Genomic DNA, 15,900 nt, shown 5'->3' on the forward strand with positions numbered 1-15,900 from the left:
TCTGTCTCCCCCAAAACCTGATGATATATGTCTACACGAATAAACCCTGTACATCCATGTTCATAGCAGTGTGACTCATAATCGCCACAAAGTGGAAACGACCCAAATGGACACAGTAATGAGTAGATAAACATAATGTGCTGTATGTAATGAATAGCATCCAGCCGTAAAAAGGAATAAAGCGCTGATCCCTGCCAATGCCTGAGACCTGCAACAACATTGAACTTGGAAAGCATTATGCCAAGTGAAAGAAGCCAGACACAAATGGCCACACATGATGGGATTCCGTTTACATAAATGTTCAGAATAGGCAGGTTGATAAAGACAGAAGGAGATCAGTGGTCACAGGGATGGGGGAGAGGAGAATGGGGGGGGACCGCCCCTGAAGGTATGTCTTCTTCTGGAGATGATGAAAATGCTGTGGAGGTCGATGGCGGTGACGGCCGCACGACGTGGCAAATATACTAAAAGCCCCTGAACTATGTATGCAGTTGAAAAGGTTGAGTTGAATGTCATGGCATGTGAATATATTTCCATTTTTTCAAAACTACTCTTTTTCTTACCTAGCTTAAGGAGAACTGAAGAATTTAACAGTTGTTAGAGACTCATTGAAACTCCAGGAGGGCTAGAGTGTCAGGTCTGTAGGCTAGGGGGCTGGGGACAGTAACCCAGTTACCCTGAGGTGGGGTTCCCTGCTCTGCCCTTAGCGCACGTCCAGCAGCTCGCACACCCTGCCCCCCAGTACTGAGGGTGGGGTGCCAGTAGGTGCCCTGTCTGCCCTGCGGTTTCTGAAACAGTCTCTTTACCGTCCTAAGTTCCACAGGGCACCTCCTCCATTTCTCCACTGTCTTCTGGGTCACAGGCACATCTCATCAGCCAAGCACAGGCCATTGGCCTTGACCTTGACTAAAAGGCAGCCCAGGAAAGAGAATTTCCAGCCTCTTCCCTGGGAAGGTAGGATTCTCCAAGTGGGAAGTTCCTCAAATATTAGAGCCTTCTTTTGTTTTTACGGCGCTGATCAAAGGGCACGAGAAGTTTCCAGTAGAGGTGTCTTCCCACGTTAAGGTTATATCATTTCTGTTTTAATGGTTTTTCAGTTTTTCAGAATGATTGGTGGGGAGGCTTATTTCAACGGATGAAGGGCTGAGTTCTCCCAAGAGAACCTTGGGAGACAAACATGGAGGAAGGAACAGTGTGTTGAGCCAAGAGCTGTTTCTTCTTTCACTTATCCAACACATTGCTATATGTTTTAAAGTAGCTATGGATGCTGGGCAAAGTGCCAAGCCTGGGAGACACAACCGTGAAGAAGATGCGTACGCAAGACCTTAGCTCTCGAGCTCCTTAGGCTACGTGGTGAGGCAAGCAAGAATAATGCTGCATGCCAAGCAAAGAAATTGGATATGAACAGAAATGCGCAGGAGGCATAACTGTTAGATTAAAACTCCAGCTTCCTCTTTCGTTAACAAATGAAGTCTCCTCCGTATCAGCGAGGAAAGTGAGGGCCTTTTATGGTCCCTAGGGAAATGCGTTCCTCACCTCCAATTGCCGTCAGCTCTACAGGGCAATAAATCAATCCTGGCAGGAGCTGGCTCTGTCAGCCCGGCCACCTTTGCTCAGTGCTCCCGAAGAACCACCGAGGGACAGTCACAGCAAATAAGAAGATACGGTTATGAGGTGAGTGTGTTTCCCCACCCAGGTGGTGCTTGGCACAAGCCGTGTCCCTGTGCTCTTGGAAAACGTCCCCGACTCCTTCTCTGCGAAGCGAGCTGGACAACCCGTACCTTCCCTCCGGTCCTGGTGTTTCCTGCCCTTTATATACACAATGAGGAGAGGGAAGAGCTAGTGCGTGGGGTCACGGGCTGCCTGGAGACAGGTGTGTGTGTGTGTTTGGGGGACAGAGGGGGAAGGTCCAAAGTGTGATGTCTCTCTCTCACTGGGAGAAACCGAGGAAGGAGGAATCAGATGGGATCCTTCTGACAGCAGGCTGACAGCGGCAGGGGTTGAGAGTTAGGTAAACACGTCTCTCCAGGCAGAGAGGGAAATGGCTATGTAGTGATTAAGGTTTTTCATAATAACCTGGATTTTTATTATTCTGAAGTTTTGTTTGATACAGAAAAGTGGCTTTGAGCGGGGAGGGTTTCTAAGTAAGGAAGAATTTCTACCGTGAGGAATCTCCACTCCTACCTGCTTCCTGGGTGACAATAGTTCCCACGACAGGAACAATGCCTGGGAGTGTCCCCGGAGTGTCCCCAGCCTCAGCCTCAGGTGCTGCCCCGGCTGCCCCAGGAGGGCTAAGCAGCTGTGGCAGAGGTGCCTGCTCCTGGTCTGCAGCGGCTGGAAAGGAGGGCCTCCCCATGGAGAGGAGCAAAGGAGTCTCACCTATGGCCAGTGGGTTTGCTGTGTTGTTGAGTCACGCACTGTAGGTTTAAGAGACTAAACTAGGCGTTGTGAGCAGGTGGGGGCGGGCCTCAGACTGCCTTCACCTTCTGAAATTCCACCTTTGGTGGTTCAGCCTCCAGATCTTCCAGCCCTGCGGTCGAGGCGACCTTGTGGAGAGAGTATTCGAGGACTGGTGTAAGGAGCAGGGCCGCTGTGCCTCGGCGCTACTGCTAACTGTGGTTAGACAGACTTCCCGGCATTAATTTATACAATGGGAATCTCGATGGCCTGCGTTAGCCTAAAAATAAGGAGCCGAAGTGAGAAGCAGCAACTCGGGAACACAGATTCAGGCAGAAGCCCATACTGTGTCCCAGTTTCAGGGTGAGGACGAGGGGGTTTATGGGAACAGGGAGGGAGATTATCACATGAACAGAGAAAAGGACTTCCTACTGTTGCTAACAGCTGAGTTACTCCTGAGCATTCATGGCTGGTTACGAATCCTAAGAGAGTCTATAATATTATCGGTCCTTGAGGTCAGGATGTCTGCTTTCTTGTTAGCTTGCAAACAATGTTTTGTGAAACAATGTTGCTATGACCCAGCCCAAAGGTTATTTTGCCCATTCCCAACATTTCAAAGGGTCAAGGGCAAGATGTGCAAGGTGATTTCTCTGGAAGGGCTTTTCTGGCTCCATTTTCAAATGGCTGAACTCATGTCAACTTTCACACATGCCTGATCAACTTTGATATGGGGATTTCTTGGGAAAATAATAAGATGATATCTATCTTATCAGGATTAGAATAAACCTTAGAATAATTTAAACTAGAGGAGAGACACCTAGTAGATAGATTTAGGCCAATGAGAAGGAATAGTTATGCACTCCAACTTCAATCCCCAACCCCAAACCTCACCTCACCTCCCCCTTAGAAAATTATTTGTAGATTCTTGCTTCTCACCTCATTTTACAATTAAGGTGCTTCTTTTCTTGGCTCGTTACACATTAACCTAAAGGCTGCCTCAATTAGCAAGTGAAACTGATATGTATATGAAAATACTTGGAGAAATGGTCATGGCCTTGGGCTGGGTTTGAGGCAAGCAGGGCGGCACAGAAATGGAAATATAAAGGAGAAGTGAAGTTTAAAAAATCAGAGAGAGAGAGAGAGAGAGAGAGAGATCCATGAGATAGAGAAACATTGATGGGTTGCCTACCGTACACGCCGTGACTGGGAATCAAACCCACAACCTAGGTATGTGCCCTGACCAGAAACGGAAACTGCAGCCTTTTGGTGCCTGGGAGGACACTCCAGCCCACAGAGCCACCGGGCCAGGGCAGGAGTTCCCAGTCTAATCAGGTTCGGTATCTATTCTTTTCCATTGAGGGGACTTTGTGGTTTGCTTTCATCCTGTTTCCTGTGTCCCTCCAGATGGCGAGGAAGCTCAGTGTGCTGGAAGTCATCCTGTTCATCTTCTTCCTGATCGTGTTGGCCGTGGATGTCTTCTTGCTCTTTCTGGTGCTGGAGAAGCCATCAGGTAAGGGCGATGCCGTGGCTGCCGGGTTGGGAAAACCGGTCAAGGAAGTCCCTTCTGGACGCCAAAGAAATCTTTCAAATTCCTTTGCTCTCCAGCACGCCGCCATATTGCATTGTTTTCAGTTCACATCCTTCACTAATTTAAGCCAATCCCCCGAAGATGTGTTCTTTTTCTGCAACTAAACCTCGAGTGCTAGTGATATGCAGGGTGTCACGTGTCCCATTCGAAGCAATTTTAACAAGATGCACAAGGAAGTTCATGAAATGCCTGTTTTTCAACCTAGTGTCAAGAAGTAATAGAGCCTTCAATAACAGGTGAGGTAGCAGTGCCCAATCCCATTACACTGTGGGAAAGCAGATTAGGTTACAGGAAAGTTTAGGAAAGTTTAGGACTGATACACTCGACCTACATTTATCAGCTCCAACTGCCCGCCAGCCCATATTCTGATCGGAATAGCTATGATTTCTTCATAGAGACCTTTGAAACTGTTTTTCGTCTTTCACAGAAGCATCAAACAGAACGTCTCCTCCTCCAAACACACGTTATAGATGAAATAAGAAAAAAATCTGTAATACATGCTATGCTTTAAATATGCAGCACAAAAATCTATTCTCAAGATGAAATTTGAGGTTGTTCTGCTCGATAAAGCTCACTGTATAAAGGCAGATGAAGCACACGATAAAGAGATGTTATACTGATAGCGGAACTCCACCTGCTCCATCTCTTCACCACTCTCCACAGCAAACTAAAGACTTTCTAGGGACAATTATGACTTTGCAAGATGATTTGAAACCCATGGATGCAAGCCATTTTGGGCCTATTGCTACTTTTTCCCTGTAAAACTTATTTTGGGTATCAAGTCCCCTGAGATCACTATCCAGTGTAGATGAATAAGTAGTTTCTTTTATTCAGCATAAAGTTGGATCTGCACACCTCATTCATTCTAAACCACACTCTAATTCATGTAGGATAGTTCCAATTTTAATTGTTTTGCACAGTGGCCTGCTTCTGGTGTGTTTTGTAAAGATATGTTTCCATGACTTGAAAAGGAGCTTTTATTTAATTTTTTTGTCATGGTAAGAACACGTAAATGAAATTTAGCCTCTTAATATGTTTTCCAGTGTCTAGTACACTGTTGTTATCTATAGGCACAATTTTGTACATCAGCCCTATAGAATTTATTCTGTTTGCACAGCTGAAATTTTATATGTATTAATTAGCAATGACCCATTTCTCCCTTCTCCCAGCCCCTGGCAGCTACTATTCTCTGCTTCTGTAACTTTGGCTTATTTTTGATACAACATATAGGTGGAATCATACAGTATTTGTCTTCTGTGCCTGGCTTATTTCACTTCAAATTGCAGTGAATGACCAGATTTTGTTCTTTTTTAAGGCTAGGCAATATTCCATTTCATGTAGTAATATTCCACGTATATACCATACTCTCTTTACCCCTTCATCCATCAGTGGACATTGGGGAGTGTTCACACCTGGCTATTGTGAGTAGTGCTGCTGTGATATGGAAATGCTAGTAGATCTTCTAGGTATTGATTTTAATTCTTTTGGATGAATACCCAGAAATAGGATTGCTGGATTATGTAGTACCTGGATTTTTAATTTTTGAGGCACTTCCATTAATGATTTCCATAGTGGCTGCACCAATTTGCATCATTTGCACCATCAGTATACAATCGTTCCAATTTCTCCACATCCTCACCGATTCTTGTTTTCTTTTGATTGTTTGTGTTATAAGAGCCATCCTAACAAATGAGCTGATCTCTCATTATGGCTTTGGTTTACATTCCCCTGATGCTTAGTGACATGGAGCATCTTTTCCCATACCTGTGGGCCACTGGTATGTCTTTTTTAGAGAAACGTCAACTCAAGTCTTTAACTCATTTTTTTAAAATCAGGTTATTCATTTTTGTTTGTTTTATTTTTGATAGAGTTGTAGGAGTTCCTTATGTCTTTTAGAAATTGCCCCCTTTCAGACACATGGTTTGCAAATGTTTTCCCCCATTCCTTAGGCTGCCTTTTCATTCTGTTGATGGTTAGTTGGTTGGTCGGTTGGTTGGTTTTTGGTGTGCAGAAGCTTTTAGGTTTGGTGTGGTCCCATTTGTCTGTTTTTGCTTTTGTTGCCTGTGCTCATGGTGTCATATCCATGAAATAATTGCCAGGACAAATCTCAGGAAATATTTCCTCAACTTTTTTTTCTAGGAGTTTTGCAGTTGCAGGGGTCTTACGTTTAAGTCTTTAATCCAGCTTTAAAACAATTTTTTATTTAAATATATATATATACAAATAAGTACAGAGCCATAAAGGTAGTAGAGCTGTTTCAAAGTCTTCTTTAAATAAAAACCAGAGGTATTCAAGGGCATCTGTTATGCCCATGGTAACTATTGCTTCAAACTTCAGATGGAATCTGGGTTTGGGATGCTCGCAGGGCCCACTGAACCTGACCCCACTTCTGATGTTGTTCCATGGAAGGGGGGCGGGGTTTGCAAATGTGACAGAGGCCAAAGGAAGGATAGCATGTTCAGTGAAAGTCTTTATTTCACATGGGGCAATAATATCTTCCCAGTTCACCTCATAGATTGTTGAAAGTGAGTGGAAAAAAACAACAAAGAACTGTGGAGCAACTGGATAGTCATGGGTAAAAAAATAATGTTGGATCCCTACCTGACATCATACATGAAAATTAACTCAAATGGACCAAAGGTTGAAATTTAACAGCCCCAAATAAAAAACTCTAAGAAAACATAGGTATAAATAAATATTTGTGACTTTGTGTTAGGCCACAGTTTCTTAGACGTGGCACCTGAAACCTAGCAACTGAAGCTTAAAGAGGCAACTTGAACTTCAAAATGGAAAAATGTTGTGCTTCAAAGGACACTATCGAGGAAGTATAAGGACAACTCACTGAATAGGAGAAATATTTGCAAATGACATGTCTGACAATGGTCTAGTATTTGGACTATGTAAGGAAACCTTACAGTTCAAAAAGGACCCATTTTTTAAAATGAACAAAGGATTTAAACAGACATTTCTTCAGAGAAGATCAGCAAATATTCAACATCACTGGTGTTTTGAGGAATGCAAGTCAAAATGAAATACCCTTCCTACCCTCATAAAAGCACAGCCAACAGCAAGTGTTGTTGAAGATGGAGAGAAATTGGAAGACTCGTACACCGCTCATGGGACTATAACCTGGTGCATCCCCTTTGGAAATGAGACTGGCAGTCCCTCCAAAAGCTAAAGGTAGAGTTTATATTCCTTAGCAACTATATTCCTTAGCAATCCCATTTCCAGGTATACAACCAAGAGAATTTAAAATATATGTCCACACAAAAACTTGTATGTGAATGTTCACAGAAGAATTGGATATAATAACCAAGAAGTGGAAACCACCCACATGTACATCAGCTGATGAACAGGCTTAAAAATCGTGATGTCCATACAATGGAACATGGTTCAGCCATGAGAAGAAATGAAGTACTGTTTTATGCTGTAACATGGATGAACCTTGAAAACATTATGCCAAAAGAAAGAAGCTAGACACCAAAGATTATCTACTTTATGATTTCGTCGGTATGAAATGTTCAGAATAGGCAAATCCATGGAGACAGAAAACGGATTCGTGTTTTCCAGGGACTGGGAGGAGAGGGGAAGGGCATGACCACTAAATGGGGTGTATGATTTCTCTGGGGGCTAATGAAAATGCCTGGCATTGGGTTGTAGTGATTGGTTACACAATTTTGTAAAATTTGAAAAAAAACATGGAATCGTACACTTGAAAGAGGTGAGTTTCATGGCATGTAAATTCCATCTCAACAAAACCCAACCAAATGGAAAGCAGATGTGTTTAACCCCTGGAGAATGTATCCAGACGTAGGTACCAGCTGGTAGTGACTACCAACCGGAGAACCGGCCACCGCCGGCCTTGTCACCGCCTGCTTCCTTCCCGCAACTGTGATTACGCCGCGGAAGTTTAACGTTGCGCTTTAATTCCTCTGCAGATACTTCCTTCATCCCACAGTGCCCAGCGATCCCCGAATCCGACAGGATAGACTGCGCCCCTGGTCAGACGGCGACAGAGGTCAGAGAAGGGGGCTCCCTCCTGCTGGCCGCCTGGGTTTTATTTATGAGAAATGAGTGTGTGCAGTGGGGGAGGGTGGTGGTGCGGTGGGCTGTGCGCCTCCGATGTGTTCGGAGTTCATTCGCCCTTGCCTTGTTGAAATAAACAGCAGCGCTGTGGAAGTTGGGGGGGGGCAGGGTGGAGGGAAGGGGAGGGGGAGCTCACGGGACTGTCGGCCCTGGGGGTCTAAAGTCCAGAGTCGGGGGAGGTTCCCAGTGCGCTTAAATGGGTCATGAGTGCAAGGGCGAGGGCAGCCTTGGACGGGTTTTTGTGGCCTGGGCCTTGTATCCCCTGAGACTAGAGGCCATCAAGCACAGTCTGGCGGCCGAGTCGCTTGGCGGACTCAGTGGCGTGTTGGAACAAGAGCCTTCTGGAATCACATTATTGGCAGGAGACCCCAATGGACATGGGCTAAAAACCAGATTTTTCCCCCTGAGTAACTTTTACAAGAAAATCAGTTATTTGAATCCTGCTAGTTTTGATTAAAAGCTTTGTAAGAAAGGTTGTATACACTGAGATTTTATTCCTTTACTTCATATTTTATATTCTATATCCCATAATATCCTATTGGGATATTAACAAGTACTGCATTAAATTTTAGGTTAAAGTTAGACAGTATTGACATTTTCATAATTTTGAATCTTCCCATTTTAAAACATAAAAAGTCTCTCCAGTTTAACTCATATATATATATTGCTCAACTAAGTTTTATGTTTTTCTTAATATGCACTATATTACATATATATTATGAAGCTTTTTCCTAGCTATTTCATCTGCATAGTTCCTATTGTGAATACAATCCATCATGTTTTCTAAGTGGTGCTAGACTGCGTTATTGTGATGGCATTGAACATGAAAAAAGAAGAAGGAAATACGTAGGGTGAAGCAAAAGTAGCTTTACATGGAAGCTTTTCTGTCTTGCATGGAAAATGATACAATAATTAATAAGTAAATAATAATAATACAAAGAATAACCTGTGTTTTGCATGCTTACAACTGTAAACCTAGTTTTTTTTTAAAGATTTTTAATTTATTTTTTAGAGAGAGGGGAAGGGAGGGGGAAAAAGGTGGGGGAGAAAGGGAGAGAAACATTGATGTGCAAGAAACATCAACCCGTTGCCTCTTGCACACCCCCAAGTGGGGACCTGGCCCACAGCCCAGGAATGGGCCTTGAGCAGGAATCCAACCAGTGACCCTTCAGTTCACAGGCCAGGGCTCAATTCACTGAGCCACACCAGCCAGGGCTGTAAAGCTACTGTTGCCCCACCTTGCATATCTCTTAAAAGTTTGACCTTTGATTTCTGGGGTACTGATAATGGCTTAAAACCGAAATAGGGATGTTAGGGAAGAGTACATGCAAAAATGATAGTGTTAACCTGAATGTACTGGATCTCTTGTCTGACCGACTTCTACAGAGGTCTGTAGACTTCAGAACAATTTATGACAATGAAACTGACCTTTTGAACTTGGCAGACCTCAGTTTCAGAGGTAGCGGAAGTGTCTCGGACATAGGAAGTCCGGTTCTCCAGAGGCTACCTGCACCCCCAAACTCCTTCTCCATGGAGCCCTTGGCCTTTTGTTTTCTGAATATAATTTACATATACAGAGAGCAAAGGGATACATTTAAGGAGACTTTATAGTTATAATGTGATTGCTTTGTTTATAAGAGGCCCGGGACATTGATTTAAGTTGTATTCCTGTTGTGGTTTTTCAGAGCCATGACATCAGGCATTGGCATCTGACATACTTGTCAGCGCTCTACCTTTTCCAAAGGGGTAGTGTTGTGACATATGCTTTTTTTTTTATCACAATGTCTATATGGACACATTCTCTTAACAAGAAAGATTCAGGTATTGTAGTTATGTACAGAGAGAGCAGGAAAGTCCTATTCATAAAGTTTCTTTTCTACCTCCAAACTCACTCCCCAGAACCAGTCGATAGCTTGGTGTGTACTTTTCTCTTGGCTTTCTATGTTTTTGCATTTACTCACATGTTTTGCATTTATGTAGATTTGATTCTACTGTATGTACAGGGTCTGGCAGAAGTAATGCCTGCCTGGTAGGGTAACACTATGGGTGTAATAATTTATAGTTGTTGTTTTTTAAAATATTTTATTTATTTATTTTTTAGAGAGGGAAGGGAGGGAGATAGAGAGAAAGAGAAACATCAATGTGCGGTTGCTGGGGGTTATGGCCTGCAACCCAGGAATGTACCCTGGCTGGGAATCGAACCTGGGACACTTTGGTTCCCAGCCCGCGCTCAATCCACTGAGCTACGCCAGCCAGGGCAATAATTTATAGTTTTAATTCGAACATTTCACCCAAAATGCCATCTGGTATGCTTGAGTGTGATATTGTTATTTTACCAAATTACATGCTTATGATTTTGTACTAAAAGATTTTGTAGTAAAAAAGGGTTGTTATTTGTGCCAGACCCTGTACTATTTTATAATTTGCTTTTTAAATTTAGGACATTTAAATTTACTACATTATTGTATTTTTAAAATAGTTTGCTTCTGTTTAGAAGATCATATGATTTTCTCTTATCAATGTTATAAATTGCATTAAAAGATTTCTTAATTTTGAACCATTCCAGCTTTCTCTTGATAATCCTTACTTGGCTATTATGCATTAATTTTTTAATGCACTAATGACTTCAATCTAACATTTAATTAAAATTTTATACAGCATGTTTTTAAGTGAAACTGTTTTGCTTAATTGTCTATTTGGACTTTCCTTGTCTAGTTGGTGGTTAGAATTATTCTGGTTTAATAAAATGAGTCAGGAAAGTTTCCACCTTTTCCTCTGTCCTTAAAAGGCGTAGACATATAATATGAGAATATTCTATTTCCCAAATTATCTGGACAAGATACCATTGTTTGGGGAAATATCTTTGATGACTTTTTATAGTTTCCCATGGCTACTGGTCCATTGAAGGTTTTCTATCTCTTCTCATTTTCATTCTTTAATATTTTACTCTTTACAGATTCAGAGTGCATTTTCCCATGCATTGGCAAATATGTATACAAATAGTTGTCTCATCATTATTATTTGGGTTAAAAAGTCTTATGTATCTGCTGTTGTTCCCCATTTTTATTTCTAACTATGTTCATCTTCTTTTTTGTCAAAATAGGATTTGGTAAGAAAAATTCATATTTCTTTGATCTTTTCCTTTAGATTCATTGATCTGCCAAACTAAGAGCCAAATATGTCCCCACACTGTAGTAATGATCAGTGTGGCATTGCAACAGGAATTGATACCTGTGCCCCTGGAATGTAATAGAACATCTCAAAGTGCCTCTTCACATTCTCATGCGTGTGCACTTAAATTTAGTTTATAACAAAAGTGGCATGTCACATCAGTAGTGGAAACAAGGTCTATTGAGGTAACGGTGGAGTCTGTCTCATTTGCGAGGCTTGCGGACAGCTCCGTGTCACGTGACCTTAGATGACTACCTGTAACAGAGCAGGTGCTCACTTCCTGTTTTAACCTCCACGCTGACCTGGCCTAGAGCACTGCGTTTCCTCTTCTTTTTTTAAGTATTTTTTTAATTGATTATGCTATTACAGTTTTCCTAATTTTTCCTCCTTTCTCCCTCTCCGCCCTGCCCCTCTAGCCCTCCAGCATTCCCTGGTTCATGTCCATGGGTTGTACACATAAGTTCTTTGAGTGCTCTGTTTCCTATGCCATTTTTTATCTCTCCCCATTTTATGCCTGCTAATTATGCTTCTTCTTCCCTGTACCTTCCCCCCACTATTCCTCCCCTCCCCCTCCCCACTGATAACCCTCCATGGGATCTCCATTTCTCTGATTCTGTTCCTGTTCCGGTTGTTTGCTTAGTTTTTTTGTTGTTTTTTTTTTCTTTTAGGTTCCTTTGTTGGTAGTCACGAGTTTGTTGTCACTTTACTGTTCATATTTTTGATCTTTTTTCTTAGATAAGTCCCTTTAACATTTCATATAATAGTGGCTTGGTGATGATGAACTCCTTTAACTTGACCTTATCTGGGAAGTACTTTGTGCTTCAGGCTATGAGTACATTCCCCACCCCCCCGCCCTGGAGTTGATAAGATCTAGTGTCTGTGTTTCATAACATTCTGGTCTGCCATATGCATATTTTGCTATTTTATAATGAACTTAAATATTATTTTCTTACTGGCCCTTCTGTCAACCTCATGTACATTTAGTTGGGTGAAGAGGTGGGTGTCTGTGTTTATTTCAACATTTTGATTCAGTTTGCCATTTATTTCATTCATTATAACAAAACAATTTTTAGATAAGTGCACCTGAAAGTGGTAGGGCCTTTAGAAAATACCTCTCACCAAAGGATGGTAATTTTAAAAATCCATCATCAAACCATTTGGAGAAGCCACATGTGATTTATTTTTGACATTGTGACATTTTGAATGTTACCCTCTGTCCTAGCTCTATCTTAAGTCTCTCTTATTTTCCTTTGCTTCCTTTTTAGAAATGCGTTTCTTCCAGCTGTGTGGTTAGCCATTTCTGTGACCCTTCCTCATGAGAAAGTCCAAACTGCTTGGCCCGCGCCCAGCTCACCCCTGGTGGGAATACTGTGCACCTCCAGCCTCATTGCTCTTGCTCACTGTTCTTGGCACAATGAACTTTTGGCTTTCCTGAGTGTGCTTGGACTATTGCTGCACTGTCCCCCTGTTTAACCTTTTCTCATGCATTAGGAATGAACTTGCCTTTCACCTCCCTGGAAGCCCTCCCCACCCCACTGGCAGCCCGCTAGGCTGGGTACAAGGCCTGGTGTGTTCCCTCAGCCCCTGGGCACAATCTGCTGGAGCACTGATCTCCTCAGACTGTTGAATGTACTCCTAGTGGGTACGTGTGCTCAACGTGAGAACTGTATCTTCTTTATCTATATTCTTAGTTCCTTGTCTGGTAGGTAATTCAAGCATATTGGATGGCTAGATACATGTATAAATAAAAGAGGCATGGATAAGTGACTGGGAGAATTATGAGCCATCTTAAATTCTCCCTGGGGAAAAAAGTGGTCATAAATACATACACATATAGTAAATAGATGTACAATACTTTTCTTCTTTCATTTCACGCAATGCTAACTCCGTGCATTGTCACAGGAAGACTGCCGGTGGCGATATAAGTGCTGCTGGAAGCCGACAGCGGACCCCAATGTCCCCAGGTGCTTCTTCCCCAGGAACTGGGGCTACGAAGTCAGTGACGGCGGCAAGAAACAGGAAAGCACAGGTGGGCACTGTGTCCCCGCCTGCGCAGCTCCTTATGACCAGGTAGGTTAGCAGCAAAATAAAGGCTAAATGCTTCTCTCTTGCTCTCTCTGCTCCCTCACCCCAGGGCTTACTGCCAGTTTGCAAAGGACACCGTCCCCATCTCTCTTTGGAAATGATGTCGTCGATGCCCTCTTCACAGCTGAATATCAGACATCCCGCCGTCTCCGTTTTAAGGTTGGTTTGGTAGTTCTCGCTGCCTGTGTCTCTGGAGAAAGAGGGCCCGCTCACTGGGTGCAGCGGATTCTCCTTTATGCCTGAGCTGATGTGTGGAGGCAGAGCGTTCCTCCGTTCCTCTCTGCACCGATCTCCGGATTTGACGGGCAGGCTAATTTTTATTTGATGAGGGACACGCGATTGGGGGGTTTCTCCTCGCAAATCAGGAAACGAGGGGTCAAGAATGAGAAGCTATTCGCATTGGGGGCCCTGTGGGGATGAGAATGTTCTGTAGCTCTACAAGGAAATGGTCTTATCTGGAGCTGTCCCTTTGTTTGTTTTTCCTGACAGATCACGGATCCCAATAACATGCGCTATGAAGTCCCCCATGAAAACATTAAGCCGTTTAATGGCACGGCTGGTGCCGCCAACTTGAGCTATCACATCGAGGTCACTGACACACCCTTCAGCGTCAAAATAATGAGGACGAGCAACAACAAAGTCTTGTGAGCTGTTCAGACTCTTGCATGTCTTTGCATATACAGTCCCAGAGTCGGTCATTCCCACTTCCTGTGGGCGGGCGGTCGGCTGATCGTCCTTGGGGAAATGCCTGAAGCGCAGAAAAATGTCAACGCTTTTAGGACCAGTCATTGATACTGTTAATTCGTTGTGATTACAGACCCACAAAAGCCTAGCGTGCAGTGCGCTGCTTTGCCGAGTTTTATAAATATTCTTGTGTTCACGTAGGTTATGAAATAGGGAATTTTATTATTTTGGATAACCACCACTCACACTGGAACTCAGCTTCACTGTGCATCATTCCAAATTATGATTTCCTGAGAAACTTACCATCAAGCACCTAATGCTCGCCTGAGCTTAAGTCACCAGTTGCGCTGGAGGAATTACAAGCATCTATATCAGCAAAGCTGCATTCAGATGCTGGTCCTCGCGGCTCACCTGCCTGCTGTGTGCCGAGGTGCAGCACCTCACCTCCTCAGTCTCGGGCTTCCTTGTGCACAGAAAGGGCGTCAGGACGTCACTGTGGCTATGTGTCCCGAGGTCATGCCTGTAAAGCACCCAGCGCAGTGTAGACATAAAGTGGATGCACGGAAAATGTAAGGTCATGTGTGTTCATCCCCCCTGAGTTTCTAGTCTCACCTCTCCAGTGCTGTGCTCCTCCAGAAGGAAGGAGTCAGAGGCACCCTAGGAAGGCCTTCTTCAAAAGCATGAGAGTGGGTGGTAAGACCTGAAGCCACCGCTCTCGAAGGGCAGAGGACGGAAGCAGAGAGAGCCAGAGGTAACTCTCGCCCTTTCTCCACCGCCCAGGTTGAACACGGACATCGGGCCCCTCCTGTTCGCCCAGCAGTACCTGCAGCTGTCCTTCCGACTGCCCAGCGCCAACGTGTACGGGCTGGGCGAGCACGTGCACCAGCAGTACCGCCACAGCATGGCCTGGCAGACCTGGCCCATCTTCACCCGCGACGCCGCCCCCACCCAGGTGAGGGCCCCTCCTCCCGACTGCTCGCAGTGAGGAGGGCCTTCTCCCTTTTCAGAAAGTAACCCACAGGTGAGGTAAGCTACAGAGGAAAGCGACCTACAGAGGGGCGTCTGTTTGCCACTTTGCCCAATTTAGATGTTGGAGAGTGTTTGTTCTTCTTGAGGTGTATAAACTCACAATACTAATACAACAATATAAAAAAAATTTCATGTTTAAATAAAATATTATTTAATGACTATATCATAGCTGGTTTGCCTTCCTCCTCCTTCCTCCTTCCCTCCCTTCCTTCCCCTTCCTTCTCTCCTACCTTTCCTTCTTTCTTCTTCGCATTTTAAATTTAGTCTGTAATCCAGCCAGGTGCTGATACCGAAACTTTTCCTGGCTATAATTTTAAATCTGGCCTAATTTTGCATAGTTCTTCTGATCTTCTCTACTTTACATATCACGCTGATTCTTTTTCACCTCTCCTGCAATTTAGCATAATCGGTACTACTGCCCTGTATACCAAGGACTGATTTTGCGACATCCCACAGGGAGCTTCCAAAAAGCTTTCTGTATGTTATAATCTCATATCTTCTATTCTCACATCACTTACAATTATGCACACTATCTCCTTTTATATCAGGGCCCTCATCAGGGCCCTGTGACAGGTTCACTGTGTTGTCTTCATTTTTTTTTAAAGATTTTATTTATTTATTTATTTTTAGAGAGGGAAGGGAGGGAGAGAGAGAGAGAGAGAAACATCAATGTGCGGTTGCTGGGGGTCATGGCCTGCAACCCAGGCATGTGCCCTGACTGGGAATCGAACCTGTGATGCTTTGGTTCGCAGCCCGCGCTCAATCCACTGAGCTACACCAGCCAGGGCTTTTGTCTTCATTTTTTAAAATTTTAAACTTTATAACTATCTAGGCACCATATATTTATTATAGAAAAAGTA

General features: G+C 43.6%; 1 protein-coding gene across 2 annotated transcripts in view; it reads left to right on the forward strand.

The window, feature by feature from the left end:
* Nucleotides 1-416: 416 nt before the first annotated feature.
* The window catches only part of MGAM2 (maltase-glucoamylase 2 (putative)), a 64,194-nt gene continuing 48,710 nt past the window's right edge, over nt 417-15,900 (forward strand). For both annotated transcript variants that reach the window (XR_004899739.1, XM_036010974.1), the window contains exons 1-7: nt 417-1,674; nt 3,802-3,907; nt 7,924-8,003; nt 13,145-13,271; nt 13,377-13,486; nt 13,817-13,971; nt 14,792-14,963. Coding sequence is in view for 1 of the 2 variants with exons in the window: in XM_036010974.1 (XP_035866867.1) it covers nt 3,802-3,907; nt 7,924-8,003; nt 13,145-13,271; nt 13,377-13,486; nt 13,817-13,971; nt 14,792-14,963 (750 nt within the window). In the remaining variant the exon portion in view is untranslated. The remainder of the gene's footprint in view (nt 1,675-3,801; nt 3,908-7,923; nt 8,004-13,144; nt 13,272-13,376; nt 13,487-13,816; nt 13,972-14,791; nt 14,964-15,900) is intronic.

The sequence above is a fragment of the Phyllostomus discolor genome, chromosome 10 (assembly GCF_004126475.2).
Source record: "Phyllostomus discolor isolate MPI-MPIP mPhyDis1 chromosome 10, mPhyDis1.pri.v3, whole genome shotgun sequence".
Taxonomy (NCBI): Eukaryota; Metazoa; Chordata; class Mammalia; order Chiroptera; family Phyllostomidae; genus Phyllostomus; species Phyllostomus discolor.